At 40.2% G+C, this 17625-nt stretch overlaps 1 protein-coding gene across 1 annotated transcript in view; it reads left to right on the top strand.

Annotated features, from left to right (window-relative positions):
• The window catches only part of COLEC12 (collectin subfamily member 12), a 196468-nt gene extending 179108 nt beyond the window's left edge, over positions 1-17360 (top strand). Inside the window, exons 9-10 of the mRNA XM_059039964.2 lie at positions 8186-8331; positions 15905-17360. Of these exons, the coding sequence (XP_058895947.1) occupies positions 8186-8331; positions 15905-15924 (166 nt within the window). The 3' untranslated portion in view covers positions 15925-17360. The remainder of the gene's footprint in view (positions 1-8185; positions 8332-15904) is intronic.
• Positions 17361-17625: the final 265 nt, after the last annotated feature.

The following is a 17625-nucleotide window of genomic DNA, read 5'->3' as shown; positions in this document are numbered from 1 at the left end:
TGTGCATGGGGGTAGACAGACAGGCTTCTTTATACTTTTAAATCCTCCACGTGAAAAGCATGAATAGAGGATATAGGTGGAAACCAGAATAAGGCCATTTATTTTATTTTTTAAAAAAAACTTTTACTTAAAAATTGTGGTAAGATATATATAACATAACAATTACCATTTAAACCATTTTTAAGTGTAGATTCCAGCGTCAACTACATTTACATTGTTGTATAAACTTCACCACCATCCATCTGCAGAATTTTTTCATCTTCCCAAACTGAAACCCTGTCCACGTTAAACAATAACTCTCTATTCCCCCCAGCCTGTAGTACCTACCCTTCTACTTTCTGTCTCTATGAATTTGACTCCTTTAAGTGGAATCATTCAGTATTTGTCCTTTTGTAACTGGCTTATCTGACTGAGCACAGTGTCTTCATGGTTCATCCATGCTGTAGCACGTGTCAGAATTTCTTTCCTTTTTAAGGCTCAATAATATTCCATTGTATGGATGGACTACAGTTTGTTTATCCATTCATCCATGGATGGACATGTGGGTTGCTTCCAACTTTTGGCTACTGTGAATAATGCTGCTATGAACACAGATGTGTAAATATGGGAATTCCGTTTTCAGCACAATCCTAGACCTCATTCCATGTGACCCTCATTAACCCCATAGGAGAGGTGGAAATGATCAGCCTAGAATGGACCTGACCCCCGAGGTGGTGTCACATAGCCAGGCACTGGGTCTATGATCTTACCATTGTGGGGGTTTTGGGGGGAGTGTTTAGAAACCGTACTTAGAGAAAGACAATATATATTTATTTTTTATTTTGGCTGTGGGTTGTAGTTGCGGTATGCAGGTTCTCGGGATCTTTCATTGCGGCATGCAGGCTCTTTGTTGTGTCACACAGGCTTCTCTCTAGTTGTAGCGTGCGGGTTTCTTTTCTCTCTCTAGTTGTGGTGCATGGGCTCCAGAACACATGGGCTCCATAGTTGCGGCATGCAGGCTCTCTAGCTGAGGTGTGCGAGCTCGGTAGTTGTGGTGCATGGGCTTAGTTGCCCGTGGGAATCTTAGTTCCCGGACCAGGGCTCGAACCCGCGTCCCCTGCATTGGCAGGCAGATTGTTTACCACTGGACCACCAGGGAAGCCCTGACAATATATGTTTTTGCTCCTGCAGCCCATCACAAGTGCTGTGCTGGAGAGCATGCAGGAAATTTTGGGTCCATACCTAGGTTCATCCTACCACAAGGGAATTCTGGGTGGGGGCTGGCAAAGGCCATTTCTTTTAAAAGAGCGACCAAACCTCAAGGTGGAACATTTGAAGATTTTAGGTCTGCTCCGAAGGTGAGCCCCAGATTGCCCTCAGGGCCAATGAATATCTGCCTCCTGGCTCAGCAGACATCCTGTCTGCTCCCTGCACACCTGTCCTTGGGGAGACGAAGCCACACCACACCCTGGCCCTCGGGAACTTGGCCGCCAGCCCGAGGAGGGCATCCAGCACAGCAGGGATATGCTTCAGGAGAGTCAAAACAGTTGTGAGAGTTGTCACCTAAAATCGGACCAGTGGCGGGGGGGGGGGGGGGGGGGATGGGAGGCAGAGACTACTAAGGGATAGAGAAATTTGTGACTGACAGTCTAGAGTGCCAGGATCATTTTTTTTTAAGGGAGTCAGTGGGGAGCTGGAAAAAAAACAAACAAACCTCAGTCTCCTCCACTTTTCTCACAACCATAAATACGAAAAAGGTCTGGGTTAGACTCACTAAGAAATTCAATCTGAAGCCCTCCTCTAAGCAAAAACTGGATTGGCCCACATGGAATGGATTGAGAGGGAACAGAACAGTACTGCCTATGCCAGCTCTCCCAAGGTGGAAGTTTCCTCGTCTCTCCCAGGCTCCAGCAGGAATTATGTGATTTGGGAGGAGAGCCCCAGAATTAGGACCTGGGACCTGAGAAGGCTCACAGCCCCAGACACCTTCCTGGGAGCTCTGTTCTCAGTCACAGCCCAAACTGTGCTTCTAGTTTTCCACCCAAAGGAATACATAGACATGTAAAAAACCCCGGGATCACATTTTTTTTTTAACATCTTTACGGGAGTATAATTGCTTTACAATGGTGTGTTAGTTTCTGCTCTATAACAAAGTGAATCAGCTATACATACACATATATCCCCATATCCCCTCCCTCTTGCATCTCCCTCCCTCCCACCCTCCCTATCCCACCCCTCTAGTGGGACACAAAGCACTGAGCTGATCTCCCTGTGCTATGCGGCCGCTTCCCACTAGCTATCTATTTTACATTTGGTAGTGTATATATGTCCATGCCACTCTCTCACTTTGTCCCCAGGATCACATTTTAAAAGCAAGAATAAATTAGGCAGACATATTATAAGGCCTCAATAGCTGAAGGCTAATTTAACTTGACATATAATAATAAACACAGTACAAACTAGAAAAAGAGCCAGTGTAGCGAGGGGAGAGAGTACCTGCCCTAGACTCAATAAGGTCTGGGTGCCAGGTCGGGACCCAGCACTCAACAGCTCATGACCTTGTGCAAGTTACTCAACCGTGTGGAATCTCCATGCCCTCATCTAGAAATGAAGATTCCAGAAGGACCGATGTCAGCATTGTGAAAATTAAATGAGATAATATATATCAAGCACTGAGGACACTGAGCTCATGGGAAGTGCTCAAGAACTATTACTCCTATCGTCATCACTGCCATCATTTTCATACTAGTCACTAATTGCAGGATAACACTTCCTAGCAGTTATGGATTATACCATGTCCTGAAGGAGATGCCACACACACTCACGACAGGTTTGTGAAGACAAGAAGAATGTTCCCTACCGTGGCTTGGGGATGGGGCTCTAGGCTCTCAGGGGTCTCCCAACACGATACAGCTCCCCAAGTACCTCTCCATCTACTCAGACTCACCTGTACCCTCCTCCTCTTTGCTTCTGTGGCCTCCAAGCCTGGTCCGTCCGCTTCCCTTTCCCCTGCCACCCACAGTGGTTTTTGGACCTGGCACCTCCCCATACTTTGTCCAGGCTACAGAAGAAGTCAGTCTCCCTACTTTACTCTTATCCTTTCTCTCCAACACACACACACACACCCCTTGTGAAATTATTTCAGGCTGCTGGGGGGACTGTTAAAGAGGAAACAGACAAGGGATAAAAGGTTCTCTCCTCTGCCTCTTGCCCCCACTCCATTATTATACTGAGAGCTGGTTGAGAAAGATGGTGCTGGAATAAACAGACAAAAAGCAACGGTGATGTGGACTGGATGCCAGAAGCTTAGGGCACATGTGGACTTGAACGAAGGTTTATTTCCCATGAAACATATGACCTGACTCACTAACTCTTATGATGATTAGGGAAAAGGATGGCATGAGAAGCAATCTGTGATGTCTCAGGATGGTCCCCAGGACAGACTTCCAAATGCTTTGGGTCCACACGCCAATACAATGCCAAGAGAAAGACTGGAGAGCCGACTCGTGTTGCCAAGATTTTAGTTGCCCAACTAAGGACATGGGTTTTAAAAATCACCTATCAACGGGGACTCACCTGGCAGTCCAGTGGTTAAGACTCCACACTTCCAATGCAGGGGGGCATGGCTTCAATCCCTGGTCAAGGAACTAGGATCCCACATACTACATAGCACAGGCAAAAAAAAAAAAAAAAAAAATCACCTATCAACAAATCTCAGCATGGAAACAACAAAAATAAAACCAAGAAAAGACAGCTGGCCATCACACATACACACAGAGTTGTCCTCATTTTTCTCTTTTCACCACAGACCTGTGAGAACTTCATTCTTGCCCAGCACCAGTCCTCTGACTGGACATTGGGATCCACTGGCCCACAGTCCCACGATAACATTCAGTGAATTATCCTGGAGTGTCCACCATGACCCAGCCTCTGTGCTGGTTTGGAGGATCTTTTCTGGAGTTTGGGGCACAATACAAGTGAGAGGTACTGTTCTTTTACTCATGTAAAAACAGTCCAATTTTCAGGACCCTGTCACAATCAAGAAGACAGACACTGTGACCCTAAATGTGGATACGGTGAAGAGCGGGGCTTCAAAGGAGGTTTCAGTGCTCTCCTCTCAGTAATTAATAGAACAAGTATTGAAGAGATAGAAAAACCAAGAGGGATATAGCAGACACTATCAACTAATTTGACTTCATTGATATTTATGGGACTTTTCACCCAACAACTACAAATACACATTTTCAAGTGCATATGGTATGTTCACCAACTATGGGCTGTGTCATCAAACAAGTCTCCATAAATTTAAAAGCGCTGGAATTATGTAGTGTGTGTTCTCTCACCAAAACAAAATTGAATTATAAATCAATAACAAAAAGATATCTGTAAAATCACCAAATATTTGGAAATTAAAGACACACTTCTGAATAACCCATGGGGCAAAGGAGAAATCACAAAGGAAATTTGCAAATGTTTCAAAGACAATGAAAACATAACATATCAAAATCTGTGAGATGCAGCTAAAACAGTATATAGAGGGGCATTTATAGATTTAAAATGCTTACATTAGAAAAATATTTTAAAGTTGAAAATTAATGACCTAAGCTTCTACTTTTTGAGGATAGAAGAAGAAATGCAAATTAATCCCAAAGCAAGCAAAAGGAAGGAAAGAATAATGACTGGAAAGCAATGAAATAGAAAACAGACAAACCAGGGAGAAGACCAGTGAAATCAGGAGCATGTCAAAGATGGTCTTTCTACTCCTGATGGAATAAATGGCGGTGTGTCATTTGGCAAAGGTCATCACTGTCAATGGAGACTGCCTGGTAGGCACGGGGCAGTCAAACACACATGGGATGGAGACTCTGCCCACTTGCTCAGAGCAGAACTGTAAGGGAGCCTTTGAAGGCCTTTCCTGCCCACCCTGCTTGCAGTTGCCCACCTAGATCACCAGAGATGTGCTGTGCTTCCTGAGAGTCTCCCAAAACACACTTGAAGCTCCTCTCTTCCTCTTGTCCATTTCTTGGTCCCCTGCACAGGACATCATTTAACCGGAGCATGCTGTCAAGTTACGAGTAACAGCTTTCATCTCTGCCCTGCAAAGACAAAACATGGGTGGCCCTTCTGTCCACACAGATGGCTACATGTAATATTACATACTACATTTTTAGAATATAGAACCGTAGAATGGTAAGGACCAGAAGGGAACCTTTGGCATCATCTACTTCAATACTCACTCGCTCTGGTCATGCCTCATGTTTCTATCAGTGGCACTGGCTTTGGCCACTAGAGAGAAATCTTCCACTGTTCAGACCTCTATAGAGGGAGAAAATTCTACAGCAGAGAAACACTTCTCACTACTAAGATTTTCCTGTTTTGAGGCCAGGCTCTTACCAGCAGAAGTTTCTGGGCCACGAAGCCTCAGTCAATCTTGTGGTTGATAACGAATACTAAGTTGTGAGGTTGGAAGGGGCTGTTCCTAAAATTGAGAGTTTGTGCTCTACCTCCATTAGTATAAACCCAGAATCCTGGGGGGTGCTTCACACCCACTGGCTGAGGTGCTTGCAATGATGCCAGCTCCCCGGAGGAGGGAGTCCAGATGCTTCCATGGTCCCTAGTGTACTCAGAATACGCTGTCCAAGTACATACACACATTGCTACCCAACCACTTCTGTGACGTGTGTGTTATAATGTGGCATTCAAGGATCTGGAGCCCAGGTTTCAGCCATTCTTCTTTCCAGAATCTACCTATGAATGAGGTTTAGGCAACACTTAAGCTGAAATTCTTCTCCAAAATATATAATTCTATTTATCTGACACGTTCTGCTCTATTACAAGCATGCAGACTGGGGGGATTTGCCACAAATCATTCCATGTGATTTTAGCTTTTCCAAAGAGATGCTGTGAGACCTAGTCTTTGAGACAAATTGCTCCTGCAGCCTGGCTTCAGGCTACTCCACCACACATCCATGCTGGTCCCACCTGAGTCAATCCACTCACAGCCGCCTTCTACCTTTAGTCCTGAAGGATTGCTTTAAGCACTGCATGTGAAGAATTCCAGTGACCTGGAAAAAACGAATGGAGAATGGTGATAAAGACAATCTCCTTTCTTATCAAGCAGTTCTCTTTTTGTCTCATCTGTAAATCCCTTTTATCTACTCAAAAGGGCAAGGAAATGCAAGGGGAAAATATTAAACAGATCTTCTGTCAGAATTCCTATTCATGCAATTTCCCAACTAACTGGGAGATAAAGAATATTAAATGTCCTGTCATTATGGATCGAGAATCACAATCTCAAATTTGATAAACAAAATCGGAATGGAACCCCCTCGTATAACTACAGAAATGAACAAAGTGTACACCAACAACATCAAACTGCCCAGGCATTGTTGACATTTCCGGGAGGGTCCTGCAAGGTGGAGAGAAACACACACAAAAAATCTTCCCTGAAAGTTTCCTTCCAACTTCATCTCTTTCTGGCATCACTGTGACAGTCTGAGAGTTTTACCTCATTTATTTCTTGCCTGTGATGTAAGTTCTGAGAGGGCTGGGACTCTATTCTCCACAATGCCGTGTTGCCATCAGCTAGCATTATTTATCCCTGGCACATAGTTGGTGCTCTGTGAATATCTGTTAACAAATGACTATTTCTGACTTCCACCTGAGTATCGTCCTACATTTACTCTCATCAGTTGATGGTTTCATCTAAATTATCTCTTCATCACTAGATTTATTTAAGTGAGGTCACTTCATTTTATAAAATATCCCAAAATATACAGTTGGTTTGGGGGAGTCCACGCTACCTTGTTACACCCTTTAACTGTAAATTTCAACTCTCCTTTCCCATCGCCCTGATTTTTGCTGGTCTTGTTGTCAAAAGAAGTAGGGCGACATGGGCTCTGTCCCCAGGTGACCCTGGTAAGAGCCTGGCCTCAGAAAAGGAAAATCTTAGTAGTGAGAAGTGTTTCTTTGCTGTACAACTTTCTCTTGCTATCAGGGTCTGTACGGTGGAAGATTTCTCTCTAGCGGCCAAAGCCGCAGCCACTCTGATACAAACATGAAGCATGGACCAGAGTGAGTTATTATTAGATGATGCTGGTTGGGTAATGAGTCATCGTTTATGGGAAGCACTTCCTGCTGCAGATGTTTTTTCGGACCCTCCGCACGAGGTAAGCTTGTCCTCTTAGGAGGTAACCACAAGCTTCTGTGTAAAGACCTGGTTCTCAGAGAAAACGTAGTCTTTCAAGTTTTGAGTCTTGGAAGCACATCTAATTTATTGCTTGGAAACAGAGTCAGGAACAGCACACATTGGCAAAGGGGTGCTTTGAGCAGGAGCATGCAAGTTAAGCCCCAAATGAGCTCATCCTAAAGCAAACTTGTTTTAAAGAATCTCTCTCCCGAAAAAGGCAGTGAGATGTATAAGTCATTTTCAGTAAGAATTGGGCTTCCCTGGTGGCGCAGTGGTTGAGAGTCCGCCTGCCGATGCAGGGGACACGGGTTTGTGCCCCGGTCCGGGAGGATCCCACATGCCGTGGAGCGGCTAGGCCCGTGAGCCATGGCCGCTAAAAAAAAAAGAATAAATTACTATTTCTTCCTATAGCAATTAACTGTCTACAACTTAGCCAGAAAACCATAACCAAGTGTTTATAATTGCAGGTTCTTGTAAGTGTGTATCAAGGGTCTTTGGCTCTCTCTGCCTGACTCTGACTTGTTAGAGACAAGATATCAGAATGTATGAGGATCCCTCTGGGCTCTCACAAGAATGTGTGTGTGTGTGTGTGTGTGTGTGTGTGTGTGTGCGCGCACGTGTGTGTGTGTGTGGTCCTCAGAATGCATATACATTCACACACAGATATAAACCCACATGCCCGGCAGTCAGCATTCAGTGCACGTTAGAAAGCTGTCATTCATCTAACTGTGTTGGAGACAGATTTACCCTCTCAGCAATGTGATGAAGCAGCTCAGTGAGCTGATTGCACTGTGGCAATGATAACAAGCCTGCAGGGAGATGCTGCATAACACAGTGCTCTGCAAAACAGCTGCTTATTCTGAATCAGAGTGTGCACAGCGTTTTAAACAGTGCATTTTCATTCCCGGGCAAATGACAGGCCTTGGTTTTGTTTTTTACATTTCTCTGATGCTCTTTGGGTAAAGAAAACTTATCTGTGACTTTGCAAATAATACTTGATTTCTGTTTTCTTAAAAGAAATTGGAAAGCTGGACAGCCAGATAACTGGGGTCATGGCCATGGGCCTGGGGAAGACTGTGCTGGGCTGATTTATGCTGGGCAGTGGAACGACTTCCAATGTGAGGACATCAATAACTTCATTTGCGAAAAAGACAGGGAGACAGGTAAGCAGCGGAGGGGATTTAAGAGAGAGCCGCTTAGCGTATATCTTATTTAAGGACAAGAGGTGATGAGTATAAGGGATCTGAATGTAGGCTCGGTAATCGGGTTCCAGTCCTGGTTCTGCCATTTACTAGCTGGGCAAGCTATTAACCTCAGGGAAATAATAGTGTCTTCTTAATGGGGTTGTTGTGAGGACTTAAATAAGTTAATAAATGTGCCTAATGTAGAGGAAGTACTCAATAAATATTAGACTAAAAGGCCTAGGTCATTACCTTATAATATTGTCAGTCAATTGTTATTTAGCATATGGCACCAGTGTTAAGTCTCTTTCGTAGAGTTCCATGCATGGATAATTCAGGTGGCCAAGCATTCAATTCCACATGTATTTATTGAGCATTTACTATGGGCCAGATGCTGTGCTAGATAATGTAGGGATATAGTTTCCCTGCCTCCTTATAAGCTCATAAGCCTAAGAGGCATTTGGAGATTCTTTTTTTCATTTCAAAAGGTACTTATGTAAAGCTTCATTAAATACATGACCCTCTTCAGGACATAGCATCTTAGTTTTCGTCATCAGAACTAGATTTGAAAGTTTGTGGTGGGGGAAGGAGGAAATGGGGGTGAATGGTAATAGGTATGGGTTTCTTTTAGGGGTGATGAACATGTTCTAAAATATTAGATAGTTCTAAACTATACAACCTTGTGAATATTATGTAATTCTATCTCATAAAGTCTTTATTTTGAAAGTTGGTGGGAGACCTTGAAGGGCAGGCACTATCTTTGTGCTCTCCCTCTGCTGTGCTCCATAGCACCAGTATCACCTCACGGGGAGCTTTTACACACATCTGATGCCCATTTTTTTGCAGCTGCCGCCCAGGGAACACCCCTTGATCTCCTGGCTCTAGTGGCCAGTGAGTTTGCATTCCCGGGTCCCATGAGACTATAACAAACAAATCATTCTTGGCCAGCTGCTATCCCCAGGGGACTGTGAAGACAGCAAACTGAATCATACCCCCAGTATTTCTGTGAAAGAGGCCTATCTGCTTGTCCTGGAGCTTCAGCAAGAGGGGTAGGCTTCTGGTTTGGCTCATCTAGGGACCTACTGAGGTGCCCTCTAGGGACAAAAGCTGGTGGATGCCATCTTTGTGACCTCCCTCTGCCTCATGACAGGGTGCAGGTAGCTCCCAGGATGGAGTTTGTACACTTGTCTGGCACCCTGATTTTTGCAACAACTGTGGAGGAGACACCTCTAGGTCACCCAGTCCTGGTGGCCAGTGGGACATACCTTTCAGTCCCACAAGACTATAAATATTTGCATACTTTAAAAGCTGCTGCCCTAAGGTCTAGTTTCTAATCAGCAAGACTCCAGTTGCTGACTGAGATCCTCCCCTTTGGGGCACTGACAGGTCTTGGCACACTCAAATGCTAGGAGCCACTAAAAATAAAAAAGGCTGCTTGAACAATCATAGTGGTTTGAAGGAAAGCAAGAGCTAAGGCAGGGTTGAAAGATAAGATTCATTCCTACAAGATGCCACTCCCTCAAGATTGGGAAAGAGGGTTATTTTATCTAGTTTGACAACACAGAGAGTCAAGCAAAATAAAGAAAGATACATATGTTCTGAATGAAAGAACAAGATAAAACCTTATAAAAAGTCCTTAATGGAGATAAGTGATGTACCTATTAAAAAGCTCAAAATAATAGTTATAAAGATGCTCACACTGAACTCGGGAGAAGAATAGATGAGCACAGAACTTCAATAAAGAGATAGAAAATATAAGAAAGTACCAAATAGAAGTTACAGAGCTGAAGAATACAATAACTGAACTGGAAAATATATACTAGTAGGGTTCAGTAGCAGACTAGATGAAGCAGAAGAAAGGATCAGTGAGCTCAAAAGCAGGGCAGTGGAACACACCCAGTGGAGAAGCAAAAAGAAAAAAGAATGAAAAAACGTGAAGATAGTTTAAGGTACTTATGAGACAACATGAGGTGGTCCAACATTCACATTATAGGGGCCCAGAAGGAGAAGAGAGGGGTAAAGGGGCAGAAACTTCTTGAAGAAATAATGGCTGAAAACTTCCCTAAACTTGGGAAGGAAACAGACTTCCAAATCCAGGAAACCCAGAGTTCCAAATAGGAGGAACCCAAAGAGACCCACACCAAGACACATTATAATTAAAATGTCAGAAGTTAAAGATAAGGAGAGAATCTTAAAAGCAGCAAGAGAAAAATAACTTGTTACATACAAGGGAACCCCTATGGACTGTCAGCTGATTTTTCAGCAGAAACTTGGCAAGCCAAAAGGGAGTGGAATGGTTTTATTAAAAGTGTTCAAAGAAAATAACTTCCAATTAAGAATACTCTACCCAGCAAAGTTATCCTTCAGAATTGTAAGAGAGAGTTTTCCAGACAAGCAAAACCTAAAGGAGTTCACCACTAGACCAGCCTTACAAGAAATGTTAAAGAGGTGCTAATTAAAACAGGGAAACATATGAAAGTATAAATCTCACTGGTAAAGGTCAAAATATATTTACCTTTACATATATATAGTAAAATTCAGAATACTCTAATGTTGTAAAGGTAGTGGATTAACACTTATAAAGCTAGTATGAAGGTTAAGAGACAAAAGTAATAAAAATAACTATAACTACAATGGTTTGTTAAGGGGTACACAAGATTAAAAGATATAAATTGTGACATCAAAAACATAAAATGGTGTGGGGGCAGGGAATAAAAACACAGTTTTAGAATGCATTCAAACTTAAGTTGTTATTAAAATAGACAATTATAAATATAAGTTGTTATATGTAAGCCTCATGATAACCACAATGCAAAAACCTATAGTAGATACATAAAAGATAAATAGAAAGGAATCTCAAGCATACCACTACAGTAAATCATCAAGTCACAAAGGAAGAGAGCAAGAGAAGAAGAAACAGAGGAACTACAAAACAGCCAGAAAACAATTAACAAAATGGCAAGTAATACACCTTTTAATAATCATTTTAAACATAAATGGACTACATTCTCCAGTCAAAAGACATAGAATGGCTGCATGGATAAAAATACAAGACCCATCTATATGCTGCCTACAAGAGACTCACTTTAGATGACGGATACACACAGACTGAAAGTGAAGATGTAGAAAGACATTCCATGCAAATGGAAACCCAAAGAAAGATGGGGTAGCTATATTTATATCAGACATAATAGACTTTAAAACAAATACTGGAATAAGAGACAAAGAAGGTCATTACATAGTGATAAAGGAATCAATCCAACAAGAGTATATAACATTTGTAAATATTTATGCACCCAACATAGGAGCACCTAAGTAAAAAAAGCAAATATCGACAGACCTAAAGGAAGAAATAGACAGCAGTGCAGTAATAGTACCCCACTTTCACCAGTGAATAGATCATCCAGACCAAAAAATCAGTAAGGAAACATTGGCCTTATATGGCACATTAGATCAAGTGGACCTAACTGATAGAAAAAATCCCATCCAAAAGCAACAGAATACATATTCTTCTCAAGTGCACATGGAACATTCTCCAGAATATATCATGTTAGGCCACAAAAAAAGTCTCAATAAATTTAAGAAGATTGATTTCTAGTCTCATACCATTGTGGCTGGAAAAGATGCTTGATATGGCTTCAATCACAAGAAGAAAACTGGAAAAATCACAAATATGAGGAGATTAAACAACATGCTACTGAACAACCAGTGGGTCAAGGAAGAAATCAAAAAGGAAGTAAAAAATATGGTGAGACAAATGAAAATGCAACATACCGAGACTTATGGGAAAAGCAGTTCTAAGAGGGAGGTTCATAGCAATATATCCTATATCAAGAAAAAAGATCTCAGATAAACAACCTAACCTTACCCCTCAAGGAACTAGAAAAAGAAGAACAAATGAAGCCCAAAGTTAGTTGAAGGAAGGAAATAAAGATCAGAGTGGAAATAAATGAAATAGAGACTAAAAAGATAATAGAAAAGATTAATGATAGAGCTGGTATTTGAAAGATAAACAAAATCAACAAACTTTTAGCTAGATTTACCAAGAAAAAAATATGGGCTCAAATATATACAATCAGAAATGAGAGAGGAGACACTGTAACCAGTATCACAGAAATACAAAGATCACTATGAACAATTATACACCAACAAATTGGACAACCTATGAGAAATAAATTCCTAGAAACATACCATCTACGAAGAACTGAATCATGAAGAAATTAAAAAATCTGAACAGACCAATTACTAGTAAAGAGATTGAATAATTAATCAAAAACCTCCCAATAAACAAAAGTCTAGGGCCAGATGGCTTCATTAGTGAATTCTACCAAACGTTTAAAGAAAAATTAATCCAATCCTTCTCAAACTCTTCCAAAAAATAGAAGAGGAGGAAACACTTCCAAACTCATTTTATGAGGCATCACCCTGATACCAAAGCCAGACAAGGACACTACAAGAAAAGAAAATTACAGGCCAATATCCTTGATGAACTATAGATGCAAAAATCCTCAACAAAATATTAGCAAACCAAATTCAACAATACAGTAAAAGAATTATATGCCATGATCAAGTAAGATTTATTCCAGGGATATAAAGATGGTTTAACATCCACAAATCAATCAATGAGATACACTACATTAACAGAATGACAGAAAAAAATCATATATCATCTCAATAGATGCAGAAAAAGCATTTGACAAAACTCAGTGTTCATGTATGATTAAAAAAAAGAAAAACAACAGAACTCTCAAATGGATTCCCTGTAGAGGGAAACTCTCTATAGAGGGACGGTGACAAGCCCACAACTAACATCATAGTCAATGGTGAAAAGCTGAATACTTTTCTCTAAAATCAGGAACAAGACAATGATGCCCACTCTCACCACTTTTATTCAGCATAGTATTGGAAATCCTAGCCAGAGCAATTAGGCAAAAAAAAGAAATAAAAGGCATCCAAATCAGAAAGGAAGAAGTAAAACTGTCGCTATTTGCAAGTAACATGATATTTTATATATAGAAAACCCTAATGGCTCCACCAAAAAAAAATGTTAGAATAAATGAATTCTGTAAAGTTGCAGGACACAAAAATCAATATACAAAAATATGTTGTTTCCATACACTGTAACAAACTATCAGAAAGAGAAATTAGGGAAACAATACCATTTGCAATTGCATCAAAAAGGAAAAAATCCTAGGAATAAATTTACCCAAGGTGGTGAAAGACCTATACACTGAAAACTATAAGACATTGATGAAAGAAACTGAAGAAGACCCAAATAAATAGAAAGATATTCTGTGCTCATGGATTGGAAGAATATTGTTAAAATGTCCATACTATCCAAAGCAATCTACAGATCCAATGCAATCCCTAGAAAAATTCCTATGGCATTTTTCACAGAAATAGAACAAACAATCCTAAAATTTGTATGGAACCACAAAATACCCCAAATAGCCAAAGTAATCTTGAGAAAGAAGAGCAAAGCTAGACACAGTCCCTGATTTCAAACCATATTACAAAGCTACAGGGATCAATACAGTGTGGTAGTGGCATAAAAACAGATACATAGATCAGTGAAACAGAATATATAACCCAGAAATAAATCCATGCATATGGATTATTGGTCAAATAACTTATGATAAAGGAGCCAAGAATATACAGTGGAGAGAGGACAATCTCTTCAATAAATGCTGTTGAGAAAACTGGACAGCCACATGCAAAAGAATGAAACTGGACCACTCTCTTACACCATACACAAAAATAAGCTCAAAATGGATGAAAGACTCAAATGTAAGACCTGAAACCATAAAATTCCTGGAAGAAAACATAGGTGATAATCTCCTTGACATTGATCTTGTCAATGACTGTTTGGATCTGACAACAAAAGTAAAAATAAGCAAGTATAACTACATCAAACTATAAAGCTTCTGCAAAGCAAAGAAAACCATCAACAAATGAAAAGTTGGCTTACTGAATGGGAAAAAATATCTGCAAATCATAGAACTGATAAGGTGCTAATATCCCAAATATGTGAAAAACTCATACAACTCAATAGCAAAACACCAAACAATCTCATTGAAAAATGGGCATAAGATCTGAACAGACATTTTTCCAAAGAAGACATACAAATGGCCAACAGGTACATGAAAAGCTGCTCAACATCCCTAATCATCAAGGAAATGCAAATGAAAACCACAATGAGATATTACCTCACACCTGTCAAAATGGTCATTATAGAAAAGACAAGAAATAACAATTGTTGGCGAGGATGTGGAGAAAAGGGAACACTTATGCACTGTTGGTGAGAATGTAAATTGGTGCAGCCATTATGGAATAACAGTATGGAGGTTCCTCAAGAAATTAAAAATATAATAGAACTACCATATGATCCAGCAATTCCACTTCTACGTATTCATCTGAAGAAACAAAAACATTAACTTGAAAAGATATATGTACCCTTATGTTCATTGGAGCATTATTTACAATGCATTATTTATAATATGGAAGCAATCTAAGGGTCCATCAATAGATGAATGGGTAAAGAAAATTCAGTATATAAATACAATGGAATATTATTATTCAGCCATAAAAAAGAATGAAATACTGCCATTTGTGACAACATGCATTAACCTTGAGGGCATTATGCTAAGTGAAATAAGTTAGACAGAGACAGACACCATATGATTGCACTTATATGGAACCTTAAAAAAAAATGGAACTCATAGATACAGAAAACAGGTGGTTGCCAGAGGCGGAGAGTGGTGGGGTGTACAAAATGGGTGAAGAGGCTCAAAAGGTATAAACATCTAGTTATAAAATAAATAAGGCATGGTAATGTAATGTCATGTACAGCATGGTGACAATAGTTAATAATCCTGTTATATATTTGAAAGTTGCTGAAAGAGTAAATCTTAAAAATTCTCATCACAACAACAACAAAATTTTAACTACATGTGGTAGTGGACGTTAACTAGACTTACTGTGGTGATCATTTTCCAATATATACAAATTTGGAATCATGTACACTTGAAACTAATATGTTATATGTCAATTTTGTCTCAATTTTTAAAAACAAAGTTGATGACAAAAATATATTTTGCTCAAATTATTTTTGACAGTAACTGGGGCACAAATTATGCATCTATCCATTCAACAGTCATGTACTGAAAATCTCTAGTGTGTCAAGCACTGGTCCAAGTGCTAGAGGTCTCCAGACACATAAAGAACTCCCATCCTGGTCAGTTTCAGGAAAAGAACACAAATATCTCAACAAGAGATTACAGTAGAGGGTGACAAGTGACCCAGATTTGTCATTTGTTAGCCTTCTTTGGCCATTTGGGATTTGAGTTGGGACTAGGATTCCCCAGAATAGGCTCTTTCAAAGTGAATTTTACCTTTTATTTAATCTGAGTAAGAATTTCTAGGCATTTATTTGAAAAGATAATTATTGAATGATGTATTTGGAATGTTTCCTATAAAAACACATGTTCCTTTTTTGAATTATATTAACATTGTTCTTTAAGAAAAACTAACACCCATCCTTTTTCCTTTCTTTTAGTACTATCACCTGCATTATAATGGACTGTGATATAATAAGAGCAAATTTTTGGACAGTTCTCAGAGGCAAAAGATACTTCTTCCTCATTGCATCATCTTCTCACCAGATTGAAAAAAGCACTGAATACCAATTACCGAAAAAATTGACAGCCAACGTTCTTTACCATCTGCCATTACTTAAGGACTTTGGAACAAAAGTGTTCCCCCAGTATAATACATTGATTTTCAGTATGCAAATGGACTGAATCACATAGATTTTTCTCAGCCAGTAACCGTACAGTTATGCAAATCATGTCTTCCAGAGTATGGAATGCTCCAATCAGAAAAAAGATTATTATTGGTTGTTGAGCTTTAGGAAGAACTGAAAACGTATACTGTGTAAACAGTACCTTACATTTCTAAAATCCCACATGTAGGAAAAATATGCAGACATACAGATATATAGGTCAACTCTTAGTAACAATATGAAATATACTTAAAGAGCTTTTAAAACTTTGTATTTTTGTACAAAATATTTGCCTTTTTACAATTTTTTTCTTTTTTTGTTGTTATTTTACCAGTATAGTACATGGAGCCAAAGAAAACAATAATGGTACTAATAAAAACTCATAGGGTTTCTTGTCAGATTTAATTCTACAGTGGCAAAGAATTTTTTTCAGTTGTGGTTTAAAAAAATAATTAAATATGTGTGTATATGTATATTTTTTAATGTATCATTTCCTCAGAGGAATCAATCACTTGAAATATCTAGAAGTGTCCTTGCAGATTTTGCCAGTGTAGGTCAAGCCTGAGCATATATGTGGCTCAGTCAAGTGGGCCATGCATCAAGCCCATCACCAGCCAAGACTCTTGCTGTGTGTCTGCCAGGCTCAGAGGAAGTGGTCAACTCAGGATGTGCTTTTATTTCATTTTGGCGGAGTCAGGGGTGGTGGAGAGGCATCTGTTGGGAAGGGCAGAGCACCTGAATCTGGCTACCAAGAAGGTCCTGTTTTATGGCTGAGGTATGAATATACTTGGTATCAGACCCATACCAGAGCTGATATTAAATGTCAGGAAAGTATGGCATCACATCGGCCAAAGGCAGAGATGCTAGAAAGATGGGGACAGCTATACACTACCTGGAAAGTTTATGTTTTCTTAAGTCAGATTCCAAAAAAACCATAATTCCAAGGCACATGCACGATGAAATGCAAGAATAAAATTTTGGCCACTATGTTGAACTCTTGCAAAGAACGTTTTGTCTGAGCCCATCTTCCTTCTACTCCTTGACTTGCCATTGAAAAATCTAACATGAAATGTGCTGAAAACAGGCTTAGATGTAACTGATGCTCAAAGGTAATATTTCCATCCAACAGATTCCCTCTCCTCTCCTCCCAAGGAGCTCCCCAGCAGTGCTGCTACCTATCCCACATACAATGGTAAAAGAATAAAGACAGAGTTTGATTTTCACACCTGCAGCTGTGTGGACTGTGTTGTCTTGCCCTGGTCACGGTTCTTGACATCTCTGCAGCCCAGGAATAGTCACCTCTCCTCAGCACCTTTATGCCCTGCTGTCCTGTCCGTGTAGTCTGGTCGGGCTGGTAGGACCCGCTGTCGTCTGGGCCCTATGACACAAGACAGGCACTGGACTCTGGTACCTCTTCAGGCTCAAGACCTTCTATAGACTAAACTCCATCCTCTTTTTCATCCTCTTCTGGTTTCTTAGGTGTCAATTAAGATTCA

This window comes from Kogia breviceps, chromosome 15 (genome assembly GCF_026419965.1).
Source record: "Kogia breviceps isolate mKogBre1 chromosome 15, mKogBre1 haplotype 1, whole genome shotgun sequence".
NCBI lineage: Eukaryota > Metazoa > Chordata > Mammalia > Artiodactyla > Physeteridae > Kogia > Kogia breviceps.
This window is presented reverse-complemented; position numbering and strand designations above follow the sequence as displayed.